The following is an 18,457-nucleotide window of genomic DNA, read 5'->3' as shown; positions in this document are numbered from 1 at the left end:
TAACTACGATGGTTCACTTTGCAAAAGGAAGCAGTAGCAAGTATCGTGCTGTCATCCTGCCCCAGACCAAAATAAATTACTTTGTCCATGCATCTTTCCTTCTGCCTGGAAAGGTCAGGAAGAAAAAGGAGGAACAGAAGACAGGAGATAAAGTACAGGTTAACACAGGGGGAAGAAGTACAAATTCCTTTGATTTCTTAACATAGCATTATGCTCTGGTTTCCCACCCTCACTTAAGTTACAAAAGCAGTAGATGATTTTCTGTACAACCTCAGCCTACTTTATTTCAGGATCTGCAGGGCCAACAGTATTTTGAAATACAAGACAGCTGGAAAGAGTTTTCAAAGGTTCAAGATACAAACAAGCACAGAAAATCCCTACAGTGAAGGGAAGAAAATAGCATTAGAAAAAGAAGAGATCATATTAGCATATTTCCTCAGTAACCCACTGACTAAAGAACACAAAATCTCAACAGTAGTCTCATCCCATATTTACTTCCACATTCTTCCCAAAACATCAAGAAAACAGCAATTTCTTCTCATTCTCTTATATTCCTGCAGCTGCCATTTGGAAAAAAAATGCAGAGCTCGCCTCTGCTGCACAGCACCTCTGTTGTTCTTGTATCATACTAGGAAATTCTTCCACTTGTGTACTGTTATTTAAATATAAATAACAAAATATAATAAGTTTGAATAATAATCTTTATTTCTTTATTAGTTTATTTGTAAAAGGTACACTGTAATCCTGAGCTACTGCTTTTATACATTTAGCATCATACAAAGACAGATCATTTACAGTTTGATCATTTACATTTATTGTGCTCCAAAATTCTTATCTGAGTATAATTTTTTTTCCTAGCAGGAACATAGATAATTTAAATTACATGTATCCCTGAAACATCCACATTAATTTACCCATCTGACCCCATTATCTAAATTACTACAGTCTTCTAAACCACTCAGGATATTCCTTCCAAATTTAGCAAAAACTTGTTTAAAACTATAAAGATGGGCAGTGCAAGAACTGGTCCCTCAATCCTTTGTGAATACATCATTAGAAAAAGACTTTCTGTTTCCGTATTCTCTTAGCAAGTCAGTGCTAAATTGACTAGATACACTTTGATGGAATGATCCAATAGCTTACTCATTTTATTATTACAGCAGTTAATGTGAATTTACAGTGTCTCCCTTTGCAGTGACCAGCGCAGAACTCTCCCAAGGAGGGAAGGTCTGATGTGATCAGAGGAAAGTAAGAGGCAACCCACCACCACCCTATTGTCACCTACATGACACTGAAGTATTATGAAACAAGTCATATGAAATGCTTCCCTTAGACCCTGTAAAGGAACTTGTATGAATAACCAGAGTTAAGTTCCATAGTCCGAGCATGGCTTTTAGGATTTGCCAGTTACAATTAAACAAAAAACAATCCCAAATCAGAAAAAAAAAAAAAAACAAAACCAAAAAACAAACCCCACCCAAACACCTAAGTCCCAGGATCCTTGAGAAGAAAGCATTTATCCTAACTGAAATCCAATCCTGGATAAATGGAAATTTAATTGGGCTACCAAAGTAGGATCTCTATACCTGAAAAAAATCTCAAAACATACAGCGTTTACAAATGTCTCTCTAGCAACAGTGTCAGTCTTTTGAAGTACACTCGTCACTTTCACTTCCTGAATAAGGTCACTACAATCTTAGGCAAAAGATACAGTAAGCAGTTCAAGCAAAATGCTTATTGCTTAGCTTTGAAAGCAAGCCACTTTAATGTAATTTTAGTTAAAATGTTAAGTATAAACGTGAAGCTACTGTAGAAACACTTATAAACACTCTTGCTCTTGAATTCTTACTGATCATCTAGAAAAATGGCAGACGGATTTTAACATAAAGGAAATGTAAAACTTAATACTGTCTTTTGAAGTAAAATTCAACACCTATAAAGACAGAATTATGAACATGTAAACACAGCTTTAGTATTCAGAACTAGGGAATCTAGCAGCAAAACAAACTATTTGCATATTATGTAGTGCAATGAACATTTGTTCTTAGAGACCCCCAGTCTTAAAACTACTTTGAACAGAATGGAATCCTTACAGGAAAGGTTTTAAAAGTGTCCAAGATGTAATATCCAGAAGTACTAGATGTTCATCCGCTATCCTCTAACAACTTCTCTATGCAAAACTGTGCTCTGGATAGCTGACTTTAATGGCTCCCCAGTAGCAGGCGCGGATGAGGCAGATTAAACCCAGGAGATAAGCGATAGCCCAGGAAACGTACGTCGCATGAAATCGTCTTGCAAAATCCTGTGTACCAACCTAAAAGGAGAGAGCAACAGGGTCAAACATACAGCACTATCTGCTCTCTAGGGAAGAACAAGTTACATTAAGGAGAAGCATTTTGGCACCTTTTACTCTGACACAGGTAAATCACGTAGCTTAATTTTATACAATCACAGGATAACTGAGCTTGGAAGGAACATCAGGAGTTCTCTCGTGCCAACTTCCCTGTCACTGCAGGGTCAGCTCTAAGGTCAGACCAAGTTGCTCAGAGTTTTAATGCAGCTGGGTGCCAAAAAAGCTCCAAGGATGGAAGCTACACTAGCCTCTGAGCCCAGCTCATAGTGAAGTGTTTTCATCATTTTCAAACCCAGTAAGGCTGTTAAAAAAGACTAAATCTGTCATTGTTCGTATTTCTGGCTGTCCCTGTTTTGACTAGGGAAACTGGGAAATCCTTCGTAACTCATTTCAACTCCAACAGAAACAAATCATTCAGGTTACAACACAAGTTAGAGGTATGAGAATCAGACATACAAATTCAACTGCAGGCATCTGCTCATAGGTACTTTTCTGGGACTGCCAAGTAGAAAGTTGGTGCTGGTAACCAGTACCAGACACTTGAGAGCCAAGGAAGCCAGACTGTTTTTTCTCTATTATTCAGAAAACTACATGAGCCTTTTAATTTGTAAATAACTTATCTGGTTTTACTCCTTATAACTTGTACAAATTATAAAGCCATATAAATGCTTCTCGCTTTTGGAATCCCATTCATCTCCACTGCAGTAGAACCTACAGTCCTGGCTATAGAGCAGTATGTATTTCTGGAAACCTGCAAGTTTTAAAAGCCTAGCAAGATGTTCCAGTATTTCTACAGTGAAGTAAAACAATTTTTCATAAAACTGAAGTCTTGAGAGAGATAAGAGTCACTTTTAATATTGGGAAGAGTAGACTCTGAAAGTACTAGAACACTTTTTTGGGGAACACTTAATTTTTCTAGCTAAACTAGATTAAGCCCATGTTTTTAATAAAAGTGACAAACCCTACACAATCTTAGGAGGTTTTACTCAAATGGTGGGGAAAGAAGATCTGGTCAGCCAAGAGAGCTCCTTTGTACACCCGCACCCCCCCCAGTTGCAAGTGTACCACAGCCCGTCACTCACAGTTAACCCCACGCCAATGAAGATGCAAATCATTCCAATTGTAATATATGCACAGCAGCGTCTCCGTGGCAGTGCACTTCCAACAGAAGAACTGTTAGGAAATAAATGGCATTTTAAATTAAAAAACAAACAACCCCCCCTGCATAAACAGTAACTGTTCAGTCTAAAAGGGGAAAGGGGAGAGAATTGCAATGCATATATGCCATCTTAAGTTTATCAAGTTGTAGGCAAAGTCTACAATTATACCACGCAGTAAAAGACATAGTCCACATTTGGTTTAAAAGGAAGTTACAGCCGAGGATTATCTAGTGTCTAAAAATCTAGGTATTTACAACAAAGACAGTGGTGCCACACCCACCATTTGAGTGCGTCTACCTCCTATATCCACGGTGCACCCAAATAAGTTACTTTGGACTGCAAAGCCCAAGTTTCCTTTGCAGTTTCCGTGTAGGTTGTCAGACACCCTTTACTCAATACAGCAATATGCAGCTCTAATACATTCACTCTATCTAAGTAACTGGAAATCACTTCTACAACCCCTAAATGTCATTAAGAATAACAACCTATATAATTCACTCAATACTGTTGAGTGGCCAAACTATTTTTTGAAAGTAAAAACCCAGAGTATTTTAGTCACGAACATGAAAAATTTTTCAAAGACTGAAATTCTTTAGACACATTTAAGTCAATTTTAGTAACTTCAAAAAAATGACAAGTTTTTTTTACTTTCCAATTTTCTTTTAGATTCCTACTACAAGTTACATGAGCTGTACAAATCACTGCTGACAACCAAGGTAAACAAATCCCCAGGATGTTCTGTCACTCATAATCTAGACTATGAACTCCAAGGCAGACAGCTTTGTCTCCACCTGCATTAAGCAGGTAGATCATTTGTCTCTGCTGCATTAAGCTGTTACAGTGCTTCAGTCAAACAGAATATAAAATGCAAATAAAACATTACACTCTTTACTATAGGTTAGAAAAATTATTGCAGAAGCTCAGCATTCTTTAGCAAATAGATCTGGAGTCACACGTTTGCAACCACGTACAGCTATACTAATGAGGAAAATAGGAACAAGTTTTAATACTATTGAAACCCAGTGAACACACAGGTCCATTGAAAGGACTAGGGAGGCAAAGGTGCTTTCATAAAACATGTACCATCCATCTTGGAGGCAGTTTTGAAGCATCCTGAAGCATGCTACTGTTAGTCAAGTGCTTCATCCCATTCTGGGAGATCAACAGGCCTTTGGAAATACTGGGATGCCTGTACTTGGTGTTCAAAGATGTAAGGGAAAGTAATTTCACCTCATGATAGTTCAACATATTCAAGATAAACGTGTAGCAAAAGAAAAAACTGCTGAACTACTGAAGTAGCACATCTGTCATATGACTGACCAAATTTCTGGCTCCAGTTAATTAACCACATAGTAAGGCCTCATATGCTTAGCATGTGACTAAAGGGGTTTTTTTAAGCATTCATCTTAGAAAGCCTTCAAATAGACTGGTCTAAGCAGCTTTACTCCAATATGATTTCTTTACAAGGAATTTGCAAAATGCTCCAAGGGGGAAAAAAAATCCAAACCACCACAACCACCCACAGTCCTCAAGCCAACGTGCTGAGCTTCATCCTGCAGGACAAGGTTTGGAAGCAGAGACTACTCAGCAGTCATTTGTTACACATTTTTCAGAAGAGGAAATTTCCAGGTGAAATTACTCCTTATAGAAAGCCTCACTATACACACTTGGGCTGGGATTGAGGGGTGTGATTAGGGTGGGAGAATTCCCAATTGGGGAATTAATGCTATCTTCCCCCCCTCCCCCAAATTCCCAAAAGCCACCCTAAATACCTCTACACCCATTCTAGAAGAGGGAAATGTCTGATTCCTAGTTACACAAGGAAAAAACAAAAAAGAAAAAAACAAATTTTTATAAAAGGGGACAGAGAGGAGACTTTTTCAACAGCTGAACTGATGAGCACTGAACTTGCCAAAATGACCTTAGGTTCTCTCCTTTGCAGGATTTCCTGGCTATGTACTCAGAAAGTTAATTCCATTACAGAGCTGGATATCTTGAGATAAGCTGGTGAAAGTGTCATGTTCAATACACCTAAAACACACATGGTATTTACTGCACTGTGCATTTCACACAGAGACAAAGTTCATTTGGGGAAAGAGACCTTCACTTTCAGAAGACTTGAGACCTTTGGTTTTGTGATCGTAATATTTCAGGTACCACGTGTGTTTTCCATCCGTATTTCTCCCAAGCTCTGTCCCCTCCTACCCAATAAGAAAGGCTGGAGGAGAAACCATCACCTCATATACTGAAAACAGGAAATGTGAAGAATATCTTAACTGCCTTTCTCTTCCCATAGAAAGCAAAAAGGAAATAAATATACTAAGTTTCTACAGTCACTGTTTTGCCAATGACCAGGCCAAACAGGAACGACACAACCAGCATGAAGAGAATCCAATACGCAGACTGTACTGTAGACAGAAATGTTACTATATGAATGACCACCGGGGGTACAAACAGGTCAACAAGCTCATACATGATCAACACCACCCCCAACGATCCCACAAAGGATGCAACTCGGCCCACAACAGGTGGTACAAACAGTGAACCAAGGTTTCCCGTAGTTGGCATGGGAAACAGCCAGACCAGCAAGTTAAAGACATAAGAGAAAGGTGCCCACATGGCAACTCTCACCCGATCAGCCCACGTTCGCAAAGGTCTAAACAGACCAGGGCCCAGCTCCAGGGAGAGTCAGGAGGTCTGCCCTGAACCAGGAAGCTCTGGGGAGTGCACCCCACAGACAGACACTCCTGACTCCCTGCAAGTGGTCCTGGCTTTTATCCCCAAGCAGACACCTGACCTTTGTCAACTCAGTGCGGGACCCCTGGGGCTCATTTCCCTTATGGCTCTCCCTGCAGGGCCGGCCGCACCCTGGGGGGAAGCCATAAGGCAAACTCACCTCCTCTGTATGAAGGGCTGTGGGAATCACCCATATGTCAACCTTAATTCAGGGCTCAGGGTTCAGACCCCAGCATTTCAGATCACATAACATACCTGGGATTATTTAGCAAACTAAATAAACCATAATTTATTTTTCATATCCTGACAGTGATATTAAGCCACTAGGCCACAGCAAATAGCAATGCTTCCCTCTACCCACCCCAAATTTCACATTAAAAAAACTTCCAACTGCAGCAGCTTTGACAGGCACCTTCAGAAATATCAAAACTGGGGTCAAAAGAACATTTTAAAATCACAGAAGCAGCTGTGGGACTAGTGAGGGTGCACTCACCACCCAGCTATCCAGAAGACAGGTTCTTTCTTTCTGAGTTGCTGCTAAGGAACCAGAGGCACCTGCCAGACCTTTGGGCAGCAGCAGCAGATATAGAAGACACGAAAGCAAACTGAACACTAGGTAGTAATTAAAAGAGGGGAAAACTACCACAAGGGACAGAGGCTAGAAAATGAGTAGCACAGGAAAGAATGGAGGCCAAATAATAAGCATTACTGCCAGGATTTCAGACATGCTTTTATAAGTGTTTCTAAGAGGAAGATCAAAATGCCAGTATTTTGAAGGCAAATGGCACTCCTGAAACTCAGTAGTGGCCATGTTCCAGCATCTCTCTTTCCTAAAGGTACTACAGACTTTATAGAGCAAAAGTGTTATAAATTCACTGAGGTTCACCATTTTGGCAGACCTTAAAGGAAAAAATAAATAGGTTCTAAAGTTGGGAGGGGGTGGGAAAGAGAGATTTGGCATTCTGAAAGAAAAACTTGTACCATTCAATTCCTTCTAGGAATTGAATTCATGACCCTGATCTTTCTAAATGATTTAATGTACAGTTTGTGAAATAGACCAGCAGACATAAAAGCTGGTCCTGTTTCTTTCTCCATCATTAAATGAGAAAAATATCAGAAACCAACCTTAAACCTTTCATTCTTTTGGGAAACGGGCTGATAAACATCTGGCATTTTGTGTTCTGAAACATAAAAGAACACTAAAACAGTAAAAAGAAACAGTTCCTCCTCAATTCCCAGGTGTCATCCTCAAACTATAAAATAAGGTATATTGCAACAATTTCCTCAGTCACACTTCTTGTCCTAATGCAGTAGGTAAGGTGCAACTAAGGGCCTGTGTCAGCCAGAACCAGTATGCATCAGTGTGGCTTCTGCAAGCACCTTTCCTATACTGGCATGACCAGGTTTGTAGTCCATTTCCAAACAGATCTGGCCTTTCACCAAGTCATTCTACTGTCCACATTGAAACTGATTTCCCACATTTCCCAAGTTACTTAGCAAAAAAACAAAGAAAGACAACCAACACCCAAAAACACTCTTGAGGAAGCAGGGGTGAGAACACTGGAAGATGACACAGTAAAAAACCAACACAATTATGTCACAAAATAATAAATTTGTGACAACAGTTGATGAATGATTATTTGGCTGGCACTGTTTACCATAAGGCAGTCTCAGAAAGAAGAAAGGGTGACGAGAAGGTTGCTGCAGAAGATAAGAAAGGCATCGATGCTTAAGCAAGAATAAAAGAATCCTCTCAACTCCCCCAGACATGAATCCTTGAGGATGATTTGGAAGAGTCAGCAAAGCCCCCAGACTGGTGTCCTGAAGTTGAACTCTCTCATGTGTAAACCACAGCTCCTAGCTAGAAAAAGCCCTCTATCCAAATAAGCCCCTTACCCTCTGAGCAGGCACAGTACATTTAAGATGCACTAATCAGTATAAATGCTACCTGGCTGTAACCAGGGACATGAGCTGTGCAAGTTATCACCTAGCACCTTTTCTGGGCAGATCTGGAATAAAATACCTCGACTCTGTGTGTTTCAGCTCTTCACACAACGGGTGAAGAACCCGGATTTGGGACAACACAATGGCAGCAGGTAGATGAGATTGAAAAACAAGAAACTCAAGATGCTCTTTCACCCAACATCCAGATATGAGAAGTTCCTTTGTTTATGTACTCTGAGGCACAATTGCTTTATTTTCACTGAACACTGCTTCGTTATTGACCTTTGTGTGTATTAACTCCAAACTTCCCCTGAAGTTTTACAAGGCACTTGTAAAGACCCAGTCTCCATCAACAGAATAGGTGGTCACAAACGAGCCATTTGCAGAGATTCACTGCACTTTTAAAAATGTTTGATTCAAAATAATGAAAATTATTTGAGAATTTAAAAGTCTCACCAGATGTCTTCTTGAAAAATCTACTGTTGCAGTGATTCAGGGTGTCTTTTGCCTCAGTGACAATCATTAGCTGAGTCAAGAGAAGGAATGAATAGTTTTGCATCTGACTAGTCAGCTACTAATGAAGAACCCCACATACCCTTCTGACTACCTGGCTACAGGTGGGAGGACCTATGACAAAGGGCCGACAGAAAGCAGCAGGTCACTGCATTTATTTATTCCATCACCACAACTTGAAGCTCTGCCTCACCTATGCTATGCCCTAAATCCATGCATTAGAAATGTTTATGCTGCTGGAAGTGCAGGACTCCTGACCACCAAATCTCAGACACACGCAGCCACCAAGCAACTCATGCAAAGCTAAAGTGGCAATATCCCATGGTTACATCCTCAGCCCGAAGACAGAAATGCCCATTTGTAAACTTTCTTTTGGATTGTACAATTTGGTTTCCACGTGAGCAGTAATTTTCACAAACTGCACTGCAGAAGTGCTTTGGTTTTATCACATAACAATAGCATACTTTGCACTTCACAGATAAAAATACTACCAAGTCCTTAGACTCCAGCTGGATTTTAAAATACAAACAACATAAATCAACAAATCACACAGCAGGACCTTTGGACTGTTAATTTGTTAATAATTTTTAAAGTATTACTTTAATAAATAGTTTTATTAATATTTCTACTACTAAATAATTTCCCAATTACAAATTTTGTTATTTTAATTATTAACAAATAACTTTGTATCTAAGGAGAGTCAAGAAAAAAAGCCAAGGTCAGCTACCAAGTGTGACATGATAAGCTATAAAACATAATTGCAGTTTAAAACCAACCAAACCAAACCACAAGCCCCTCCCCCCCAGGACTGAAAAGACTAAAGAAGATTTCAGTCGCTGTTGAAGGCCAGGACATGCCAACACCTACAGTACATTCATCCTATGTATTCTGCTTCCTGAGGGACCTGCTAGGTTTCCTACAACACGCAACACTGCTGTGGTTCTCTGTTCCCAGTGGAAAACACATTTGCTCCTTTAACTGGAAGACACACTTGCCTAACAAAGGAAGAAAACTATTTAAATCATCAGGACAAGAGAGTCACCGAGGTAATATTTTTTAGTCTTATTTCATACCCTGTGGTTGAGATTCCACACAAATGTAAAGTATGTTAGTAGTGTCGCTTTTAAATAATCATCAACAATTCAAACTAAGTATTCCTGACCTCAGATAAGAAAGGCCACACAAATACCCCAAAAAAGTCCCAAACAAAAAAACAAAACAAAAACCTCTTCCAGCTCTTGTATTCTAATTTTTCTTCTTCTTACTAAAGTAATAACAAATGAATAGACAAATTGCTCCACAGTAGTTCATAAAAATTAAACACGCTAATGCACTAAGATGTTTAACACAAGTTAGCTGTTGAGTTTATGAAATCAGTAAAGACAAGGTTATTTCCTTTCTTCCTTTTACAGTAAGGCCATTCAAGTTGTACATTAAACATGTGTCACGAACCGGTAACAAAGGTCCCTGTTCCACACACCATGATACCTGATTAACTGCACAAACTGGTAAAATTTCAAGGACACAGTTTATTTTAGCAAACCATTCCTGTCTTTTGTTAGCAACTTTTTTGCTTCTATCAATTCAGTTAAAGCATTTTTATAAATGCAGGCTGAATTTGTCAAAATTGACTGCTTTGTGCATAAAGACTGGAGAACTCATGTGCACACAACACACTCTTTAGCCTGGAAATTCAGATGGGCACAGCACCATCAGCAGCAAGGCAGACATCACCTCCTCCACAGGCTTCTACAGAAGAAACACCAGCACTTATTTAACAGTTAATTCACATAACCTTGCTTTCAGAGAACTTACATTTTTTTGCAGTGTGGGCATTTTGCTAGTGTGTTAAACCTCAGTTCCATCCACTGTAAAAACAAAACAAAACAAAACAAAAAGTTTGAAAAACTGGCCTGAGAAAATGTTTGTTGTACTTCATGCTAAGTGTCACTGTGAAATATTTTGCTTCTCAGGCTTTCTTTGACATTTTTTTTTTTGCTTTCTTCCATAAATGGGTTGCCCTTTTGTCAGTGGCAACATAGAATTGGGATTTCCATGTGAGCATTTCCCATGACTTGCCTTAATATTACAAGATTTACTTGACATAATGTAGTTTCATCCAAAGGCACAGTTCAGGCAACATTAATAATATTAATACTTTTCTTTGTTTCTCTTCCCTAACTATGAACATATCCCGAATCAAAATGAAAGTGTTTTCTTTGGCAGATTTACAGATCAATCCATTTTCCCATCTTTCCCCAGTTCTTGCATCATTTGTGAAAACCAAGTGTACACAGAACAATCAGCTACAGAATATTTTTGAAAGTAGATGTCTTTCTAAGTTTTATATCAATAAAATAGAGAACACTATAGGCTACGCACATGACATTTAAAAACGCTGATATATAAAACAATATATAGCATGGTCATAACCTTTCATGCAGACTAAAACCTATCTCAGAAACAGCCTTAGCAAAAGTAATGCCTAGAATGACATCAACCAGAGGATACACACTCATGTAGCCGTTTAAAACCAGCAGGTTTTATTAAATTTCTGTGACAACAGAAGTATTAAAACACTTTAAACACGTTTGCCCTGTAAGCAGTTACAATAACGGCAGCTCTCTTCTGCTGCCTTTCTCAACTAGAGAGAACTAGGACAGTTTCCTGATTAAATATCATTCTCTTCTCCCCTCCCTTCTTCATTTGTACCAAAATCACACTGCAAGTTGCTAGCAGTGGAAGAAGCCACAGCACAGATCACCAGTGCCTCCATTTGGTTCCTCCTTATCTCTCCGAGAAATCAGAAACTGGTCTACTGATGTGAGTGGTGGTGGTAAAACTGCCACAAAACCAAATCAAAATCAGAGCCCATCCTTGTATGGGAAACAGGACCTGGCTACAGCACCATCTGAACACTGAGAATGAATTTAGGATTTTATGTGCAAAGAAAGAGGATGCAGCTTGTACCGCCTTGCCTGCATGAGCAGGTTTGGCTTAAAATGAAAGCTTCTGTAATACTCCCTACCTGAGCAATGCATTTTAAAGGCATTTTCCACATTCCTACCAGACGAGCAAGCTGGCCATTTGCCTGCATCCCTGTCAAGAACTACTCAGTTTTCCTTAGGTCTACAAAAGTGGGATAAAGAGTGGTTGTCAGTACCAGGATGGAGAAGGCCTCTTCAGAGCTGTTCTTTCAGATTTTTCAGCTGCAATTCCAGAAACAGAAGCAAATCTAAATCCAGGTCTTACATTTTATCTATTTGTAACTATTTACTTTCTGTACAGTAATTTTATTCCAGAGCAGACAACTCCATTTCCAAAATTACTCGTTAAATTATCTTTCTAGGGTTTTACTTATTTTAAGGTTTCTGATTATTATCCATAATTATTAATGGATACAAACTCAAATGCACTTGGGCTCTAAATATTGATGGGAACAAAAAAACAGAGGCATTCATAGTGTGTTTTCGTTGAGTAACCTGGAAGTAAGAGAAGCACCAACTGCTATGATGCCTTCTGCACATACCACAAATATTTGCAGAAAAAAAAAAAAAAAACCACACCAAAATGACACTACAAAAAAATGGAACAAGACATTCAAACTATAAGAATTCAGATATTAGCACAGTAAAGAAAAGTTATTTTCATGGACATGCTAATTCTTGGAGTTTTCATGGGTTTAACAAGTAGTTTAAATCACAAGTAAATTTGGTATTTTTACTTGTATTCCAGAGTGCTTTGAAGTACCTAATCTTGTTTCATGTTGTTAAGAAATCTTGAGGTTAAAGTTAAGTGAAATTTAACTCCTTGCTGACGATAGAAACTGTATTTTTCCCATTGAAACAATACAAGGAACAAGAACCCAAATCTCTGGTTAGATGTATGGAAACACAGATGAGGATTTGGGAGACCTCATAAATGTTTCAACTGTGAACAAAACCAGACATCCATCAAGGGACTGACTAGAAGAGTATGTCAAATTTTCTTCCTTCTGAGCCCAAAATAGTTCTCAATGCATTCAATGCAAGACAGATTAAAAAAAGACATATGTATATATGTATGCACACATCCCTACATACAGCTGCTTCTGCCAAAAAAAGCTTCCCCTCCCCTCCTCTCAGGACTTCTGGGAAAGCAAAATACTTCTGTAGATTAAAACACTTAAAAAAATTTCTAAAGAATTTAAAATGTTTTCTATTCAATCATTTTAGAAGAAATACTTCTAATATTTTATTAGTTTAAAAAAAGTAACATTATCAGAGCACAACTAATAAGCCAGAGTGTTTAGCCTACAGTCTGTGGTTTACACAGCTTGCTTCTGGCTTCCTGTCCTTGAGGGTCTCTCTGACAGCAGGACAACAGCAGGAGGATGGAGGAGCACACAGGGACACCTTTCCCCTACCTGTCACCACTTCCAGAGGCAACTCAGCCTCTGAGAGCCTCAAATCATCATAGGCAGAGGCCCCTGGGAGACCAGCTGTGGGGAATGAATGATTTACTGCTGGCAAAAAGAGTAACCCCAGCCACAGCCCATGTCCAGAAGCTCTCATGAAAGCCCAAACCAGATCAGTTTGTGATGCAGCAGAACACTTAAACCCTCATCCTGCCCTTATTTTCTATTCTACCACTTTTTTTTTTTTCCACTGGACTGCACTCCAGATCTGCCAGAAACAGTGGAAAATTAACATAGAAGAGAGACTCCTACCAGGTTACCCAAGGAAAAAAATCTGATGAAAAAAAATGAATAACTAGTGATAGTTCAGCTACCGTATCACTTTAGTACCAAATCATTCTCCCAGCTGAGACAGAGAAACTTGAAGGCACTCTACAGCATGGAGCATGCTTTTAATAATTTATAAAGAACACCTCCCACACAGAGGCAGGGAAAGCACAGCCCACATTTATGCTTTCGGACAGCAGACAAAAAAATTCTTGGAAAGGTGGTGAACAAGTTCATACTCTTAAAAGAACACAAAACAAGAAACTGACAGTTTCACCCTAGGGATTCTAGCTTTGCTTGTCTATTTTATTTCTTTTTTTAACCACCACTTAAAGTAAAGGAGATACCTTACTGAAAGATGCATCTGGCATTACATATTTTTTTTTTTTTTTTTTTTTTTTTTTTTTGCTTCTCTGGTCACTCTCAAACCCAAGTAATCTCCTGATTTTTCTTAACTAAAAAATTCATTTGCAGAATCTTAAAATTAGTAACAGAAAAACACAGAAGCAAAAGTAGTGGAAAAGCTGTATAAAATGAGCAGAAAGGGTTTGTTTCTTGACAACTCAGTATAAAATAATACAAGCTTTGAATTTCTAATGATTTTGAGGTTTTCTTTTTGTCGTACCATGAAGTGGTAAATTGGTCTTACTGGCAGATAAGACTGTGAAGGTCAAAGTGATGGGAGTTCCCTAAAGCAACCATCAGACCTGAAGTCACAAGTATAAATTTTAAATCAGAAAACTTACCCTTTTAAGGCCTAAAACTACTCATTATGGGCAAAACCAGCCAGTTCATAGTGTAAGCTACAGAATTAGTTTGGGCTGCACTTAAAGAAAGCAGATAGAGGATAAATAAAACTCCCATGCTTATGAAAGACCCCAGAGATAGGCCAATAATTTAATAATGAGAATTTTACTTCATAACACTGACTCTCTCAAGTAATAAAAAAGAAAAAACAACATTAAATGACATTGCAGAGATGGTCTTTTATGTTAAGAGACCACATTAAAAACTTAATACTGTAACTCTTGTAGAGCACTACTTTTGCCTGTGCAGCTTTAAAGTTTTGCTAAAAACATAACTGCATTACAAAATTGAACTATGACTCTGTATCAAACTACAGTGTTCATGCAGGTACTCAACTGTTTGTAACATGGTCCTATATTTAAAAACAGAGCTAAAAGAAAAGACAACGTTTTAATAAAAGTTTCCTGGCTTGGAATATGTACTTTAGATAGCCTTTTTCTTCTGTAGATCCAGTAGACTTCTGTTACTAATATTATTCAATATTGCATACAATGTTCTTACTAGTTAAGGTCACATATAGACTTGCATTTTAAAGAAAGCAAACAGAAAATCCACTCCAGCTATCTCCAGTTACAGACTGCTGTCCTTCAGCAGGGGTTATAGTATGAATATCTATATTTTTAATATAGGCAGAAATAGTAAATAGAATATTTCTCAAGCATCTCTCTAATGGCTTCTCAGATACTACATTGCTTGTATACTTGTAATTAAAGACCCTGGTTCCCCTTTAAAAAAAGGGTAAGTGCCATGTCCCGCTCCCTACACTCATCATCTGCCACAGTCATTAAGCCACTATTGCATATCTCACTGATCAAGAAACCTGAAGAAAAGATTTGAAGGAACAGGCCCACTCCATTATAGAGTCCATCAGAAGGGAACCTTTCTCTCGCTGCTGGTACAAGCAGGCATGGAGTGCCATCCCCTGTGCTTCCTTTCCACTTCACAAAATGCACTTGAGTATTCTCTGGCCTTTATGTTTCAGGAACGTAACACCAGTCTGGTGACTGTTCAGGTCCTTCAGCTGCAGCACTTGGCCATTTCCCAGAAGTCACAAACGTGACAAACATTTAAGCACTGCTAGATGATGAAGTTAAAGCTAACTTGTGTATTGCAGAAACTTCCTAAATCAAAAATGAAGTATGGCAGTCCTTTACCCATGTAAAAGGCCGCAAACAGTTCAACAGCAAGAGTACACCTGGATCCTTCCAAACGAAAAACAAGGTCAACTGACAGTCTTGCATGTAAACCAGAACCTCTCGTTCTGTAAGAACTGACTGATATGCTAATGGCAGGTGCTGTAAGGAACAGCTTTCAGGGTCTGTACAGCAACAGCAGAACTGCTCTTGGCCACTGCAGAACATCACCATCACTGCAAGTCTGAGCAGAACCTGGAGGCGTAACTTCCTTTTCCAGCACCGTCCACTTGCACACCACTGAGCAGTGAGACTGACTCTGGGCTTTCACCATGAATGTACAGAAAGACTGCTAAAAGTTTTCTGCAAATTCATGTAAAAATTACCAAATACAGACTGTACATCCATAGCAATGAGCACAGAAGCAGCCTTAGTTCCTCAATGATGCCGCAGAACGAGGCAATACGCTCTCAGAAGTGCTTACAACAAACAGACTGAGGGATAGCACGGTGAGGCCAGAAGAAGAGTCTTCTGCTTTACTTACAAGGAACGTATTTCCACAGTGCCCACATACCACTCTAGTTCCATCTGGCTGGACTGGCAGGGCAGGCTGAGCGGGCTGTTCTTCTGGGATCAGCATGACGGGACCCAGAGTGATGATGCGTCTACTGTGTTAAGAACATTATATGTACATGTCATTAAGCTAGCAAAAGAGAAGGACAATGTGTTTAAGCAATTAACTCAGTCACTAGGAAATATTTCACACTTTTAAAATATAATCTGCTTTTTAAATAGATAATGTACCCAGTTTTGGCAGTTCTGAAATTCCCTATAAGATCAGCCAGAACCCCATGGAGATCAAAGACTTGCCATGATAAGGCAGAAATACTCCTTCGGAAAATGAAATCTTAATATTCAGGCTGAACAAGCCCATGAATTGGAATGCACATACCCATGTGAAACATGCAGAAAGAGCAAGGACTCTTCCATAACTTAGTTCTTCTCAAGTCAGATACTTCTTCCCACATTACTGATAACCAAATTAATATAAGCAGCATATCCACATTAGTACATCAAGAATTCAATTCAAATTGAGTGAACAAAAACAGAAAACTACCCCGGGTTGACCAAATGCAATCACTTTAAAAAAAAAAAAGTTTGTATTTGCTTTTATGTTCAATGTGTTTCAAATTTAATTGTAAAATCTGTCAATCCAAAATGACAGTAACCAAATTAACCAACTCAAAGCAGAATGAGCAGCAGACTTCCTAGCATGAAAAAAAATTAAGGGAAAAACTAAAGTATTATTTAACTTACACAGAACCTCTCTCTCCATACACAGCAAAAATTGCATTCTGGATGACTTCCCTATTTCAATCTGGAGCCTTTCCACTTAGGCCACACTCCCTAATGTCCTTCCTTCAAAGTACCCCAGTTTTGCTCACCTTCTAGTGAGAAAAATACATAGGGTATCTTGAGGAAACTGCTAAGATATAGACTTCTGGGCTTATTTTAATAAAATCAGGCAGTTTCAGATTCTGCTTGGTTACCAACCATATGATGTATTAAAATTGAAGTATCCCATGAACATTTTTTTTCCACTCTCAGAAAATATTTGGAATGTTCTGGAGTTTTCCCCAACACTGTATTAGTTAAAAAAAAAAAAAAAAAATAGTTCCCTCTAAGTCTGAAAATATGTTTCAAAACCAGAATAGCCAACAGACTGGTGACTAGGGCACTTGGTGTGGTAGAACTCCCATTCATGTGTCCACAGACCTCACATTCATCTCAATTTTGCCTGTTAGAGCTACACCTCTGGCAATCAAGTTGCTCCTACCTCCAGCAGGATCTTTAACACCCTAAGCCCAATGTTAAGACACTCCCCATGGCAATGGCACCTGTTCGTTTTATAAAATGTGTGTAAGCTGAAGGGGAGAACTGAGAGAAGACTGAAAACTCGGCGTAACAAAAGACAGGACTAAGGCAAACCTGCTGCTCCCTCTCCCATTTCATCCCAAAGTCCCCACGCTGAACAAGGCAAAGTGAGCAACTTGTGTGTCTACGATAATTAAGTTTGCAAGAAATTATGAATGTTAAGTCCCAGAAACAAGAAGTGTTTTTTCTTTCAATGTGGTTCTTTACACCATTTGTTCCTTATGAAGTAGCTAAAATGGGAAACACAGATTTAAGACTACTGCTAAATAAATAAAAAAAAGTTTTCTTCTTTCATCTTAAAAAAGAAATACATCAAAGCTGACACGAGCACAACCTGCATCTGCACTAATTCAGTAATGCTCCACAAGTGTACACGTACAGAGGCCCAGCCTTGAACCTCTTTTAAATATTTGACACAAAAAGCACCATTGTTTTAAAGAAAGTTACCTCAAGGCACTTACAGTTTTTTATTCTTACCAGTTTGGTCTTGGACAGCCTATTTTCCGAGACGTATCCTTACAGATAAGGAGACAATTACACTGACATCTAACATACTTCTTCCCTGAAGGAGGATTTTTGATTGGCTAAACAAAAAAAAAAAAAACACCAGAGAACACAAATCAGAAATCAGAGCAATTCACTTTTTTCCTTGTAACAGTATGACAAAGCAGAACAACTTCAGTGACAAGTTCTTGCTAACAGAGAAGTACAGTTCCTCTTACAGAGGAAACTGGAGTCAAGACAAAATCACAAGTTTTCTCTCTCTCTATTCCTAGAGAAAGACGGGCAAATCTCCTCACTAGAACACAGAGATTCTGCAAACTAACAAAAGTTTTAGCAATGAAGAACTCAAGACTTCAGTTTAGTTGTTCTTTTAAATGTGAGCTTAAGTAGTGGTATATTTTTTTAAAAAGAGTCAAAAAAGGAAACAAGGCTCCTTGCCTGGTACAATAGCTTTATTCAACAGTGAAAGGATTGCAGTTTGGTTCTCAGTCACCAAGAGTCTAAGTAGACATCACCAAACTGTAAAGTTATTTTAAACTGTACTGAAATTATCTGTCTCCAACTTGGGAGTCGAGTTTCTAGGTCTTTTTCTACAGCAAATCAAAAGCTGCAAGATACTTTGTTTGGCTTGAAACATTATATATTGGCA

The 18,457-nt window shown here is 38.7% G+C and overlaps 1 protein-coding gene across 1 annotated transcript in view; it reads right to left on the bottom strand.

The window, feature by feature from the left end:
- Positions 1 to 1,568: 1,568 nt before the first annotated feature.
- Positions 1,569 to 18,457, bottom strand: part of TMEM55A (transmembrane protein 55A) — a gene marked incomplete at its 5' end in the record, with an annotated part of 17,837 nt that continues 948 nt past the window's right edge. The window contains 5 exons of the mRNA XM_008941551.1: positions 1,569 to 2,314; positions 3,436 to 3,526; positions 10,522 to 10,574; positions 15,914 to 16,037; positions 17,782 to 17,888. Coding sequence (XP_008939799.1) covers positions 2,171 to 2,314; positions 3,436 to 3,526; positions 10,522 to 10,574; positions 15,914 to 16,037; positions 17,782 to 17,888 — 519 coding nt within the window. The remainder of the gene's footprint in view (positions 2,315 to 3,435; positions 3,527 to 10,521; positions 10,575 to 15,913; positions 16,038 to 17,781; positions 17,889 to 18,457) is intronic.

The sequence above is a fragment of the Merops nubicus genome, unplaced genomic scaffold (assembly GCF_000691845.1).
Source record: "Merops nubicus isolate BGI_N331 unplaced genomic scaffold, ASM69184v1 scaffold46585, whole genome shotgun sequence".
NCBI classification, from domain to species: Eukaryota; Metazoa; Chordata; class Aves; order Coraciiformes; family Meropidae; genus Merops; species Merops nubicus.
Note: the sequence above shows the minus strand (reverse complement) of the source record. Positions and strands in the feature narration are given on the sequence as shown.